This window comes from Agrilus planipennis, unplaced genomic scaffold (genome assembly GCF_000699045.2).
Source record: "Agrilus planipennis isolate EAB-ADULT unplaced genomic scaffold, Apla_2.0 scaffold2209, whole genome shotgun sequence".
NCBI lineage: Eukaryota > Metazoa > Arthropoda > Insecta > Coleoptera > Buprestidae > Agrilus > Agrilus planipennis.
The window spans coordinates 880-3700 of record NW_020440864.1 but is presented as its reverse complement, the minus strand read 5'-3'; the positions used below and the strand labels follow the sequence as shown (position 1 = coordinate 3700).

Below are 2821 nucleotides of genomic sequence, written 5' to 3'. Positions count from 1 at the left end.
TAATTTTTAAAAAAGAAAAATTAAAGTTAGATAATCTGTATACATCAGCAGTAATGTAGGTTGCCTATGGTGGAGCAGCAAAATGTTCTGTAATTGTTGCAGTAGATCGTCAACCTTCGTGTCTTTTAGTCGGGAAACTTGTTTGAGTTGTTATGTACTTCTCGGACTTTTAGAATATCCACAAGTCGTGTATGTTTTGCTAAAGCACGCGGTTTATTCAGTTGTGGTATGTATTCGGAGGATCTTGTGTGTTTGTAAGGCGCGAGTTTAGGATGTACGAACAAGAATGAATTATTGAATCACGTGTATAATAAAAAATAGAATACATTCACGTTTTTTACCGGTTAAAAGAAAAGACACTTGATGACATACATTCGAACACTTCAATTAGTTACACAATTGTTTTTTGAAATTAATAAAACGCGTTAAGTGTTCTTTGTTTTGCCAATACGAAAGAAAGCTACTATGCTATAATATCAATACTTTTATCGAAATCAAAATGTATAGGAAAAAATGTGTACTGATATTGTCCTTAACGACTGCCTGTGTTTTGTGTTTTAATTTGGAAGACAGACAGCCAATTTTAAAACGGGGTCCTACAGATTCTTATTTTGGATTTAGCGTAGCCTTGCATAAAACGAGCGATACCACAACTTCTCTCAGAGACAGCTGGTATGTTAAATTTATTATTCTCATTTTTTTCTCCATTTCTATTTCCATTTACTCATACGGTTATCAGAACGATTAAATTAGCTGTCACAATAATTTTTCATTGATAAGATAATTGAAGAATGGTGTTGGGAATCAAATAGTACTTACTTTTACTAGTAGGTAAGTCATACTTATCGTCCTGAAAATATTTTTTTTAAATAGACTTTAGGTGTGATAATTAACTCTTATTATGACAATCACAGTTTATTTCAACATGGAAACAAGGGGCGAAAATATGGGTCACCAGTACGAATATTTACCAATATTGACCCTAGGTATAAAGGAACAGTTTTTTCATTTTATATCATTTTACCCACAGTGTTTTCATCAGCCTAACTACATATTATTCAATTCGTATTTTTTACTAAAGAAGTTGTACTTGAATTATTTCTTTTATAGCACACATAAAGCCTTTAATTAAATTTAATTTAAAGGTATATTTGGATAAGTACGTTTTGAATAAGATTTTTTTGTAGTTGTATTGAGTTACCAAAAGACGAAGGGTACAAATACTGTAAAGTTTGTAAAAGATGGATTTCATCTGAAAATAATCATTGTAATAAGTGTAATTCTTGCACATCAAAAGATGGGAGGACATACAAACATTGCGATTCTTGCGATAGATGCGTTAAACCAAGTTGGAAACATTGTGAAAAATGTAATAGATGCGCACAGCCCGATCATAAATGCGGAGATATTGAATTTTCACAGGTGAATAAGGCTTTCTTCTGTAATACAAATTAAGAAACAGGTAAAAAGAAAATACAATTTTAGGAATGTTTTCACTGCAAAGAAAAGGGTCACAAGAAAAGGGACTGCCCTAAGGTTAATCACGAGGAATTACAAGCGAAACGTAAAAAGGGCATTAATAGTATTGGAAAGAAAAAGAAAAAAATGAAAACTAAATAACTTTTTATACTGCTGAATAACAAACGAGACAAATTAATAAATATATATTTAATTTGTAAACTATTCCTCATTTACCATTTCTTGGGCCCATATCCAAAAGGGAAAACAAAAACGTATAGCTAGACTTTTGTCTGTATGTCTCTTTCTTATAACTTGTAATGCTGTGTGTACTACCCCATTATGTAAACAGCTAGATCACTGTGTACCGTGAACAAACTAAACCTTTATATATAGAAACAAATGTGCATGCGACATACTATTGAGTACCTACTCTAGTACCTCATCAGGAGTATTGATTATAAGTAAAGAAAAAACTAAGTACATCAAACATTTTTTATTTAATAAGAAGGAAGTAACTGATATAAAAAATGTCAATGATTAATTCAATTAATTTTTTCAATATTTACATTTGGTTTTTGATTTACACTTAAACTACCTCTAATATTATAAATACAGAACTGACTTTATTCTTTATCTACAAAATGCCCAAAAGAATTATGTCTGNATTCTTTTACGAACCTACATTCAAACTTGGTTTCTTATAAAAATTATATGAGTATATAGAATTATTTTATTAGTCGCCTCAATAAAATAATTAATGTTCCTGTATTTTCAAAAACCAATAACTAGAACAAAATTTTTTCAGTTTAGAATTTTACTAATTTGAAGAATATAAAGAAACCTACGATAATAACAATTTACATATACAGGTAAGGCGAAACGTCCACCGAACATTGTTAAACTTATGTATATTACTTTATTATTTATATGAAAAAATGAGTGAAGGTATTTGTTCAAATTTCCTGTATCATGTCGGATCTTTCAAAAAATTTTGCCGACCTTTTTATGATTGCATGAGAACTGCAATAGAAAATCCATTGGTGTATACCAAGATTTTGATTACAATATGAATAACTTTGTTTAGTGATACACTGATTAACGAATGTGTAAACTGTACATATATCATACGCAATTCGCTAGAATTTGTTTTGGATATGAAAACGATGATGAATTTTAAGAGAAAAGAGATTAGATAACCAATTGATTGTACCATTATAAATAATTGAGTAAATGTAGCATGGAATTTTTCATAAGGAAAATTCTCATTGATATTTATCATACGGTGAACCAAAAAACATTTGAGGAACTGGCTCATAGAATAATTAAAATTGTTTGGCTTTATGATATTTATGAAATATTT

The 2821-nt window shown here is 29.6% G+C and overlaps 1 protein-coding gene across 1 annotated transcript; it reads left to right on the top strand.

The window, feature by feature from the left end:
• Nucleotides 1-873: 873 nt before the first annotated feature.
• On the top strand, nucleotides 874-2116 carry LOC112906181 (zinc finger CCHC domain-containing protein 4-like; the record flags this gene model as incomplete). The annotated part of the gene is made up of 3 exons (XM_025979950.1): nucleotides 874-986; nucleotides 1188-1422; nucleotides 1486-2116. Coding segments are annotated over 3 exons (483 nt in total), but the record flags the coding sequence as incomplete, so codon positions are not given.
• Nucleotides 2117-2821: the final 705 nt, after the last annotated feature.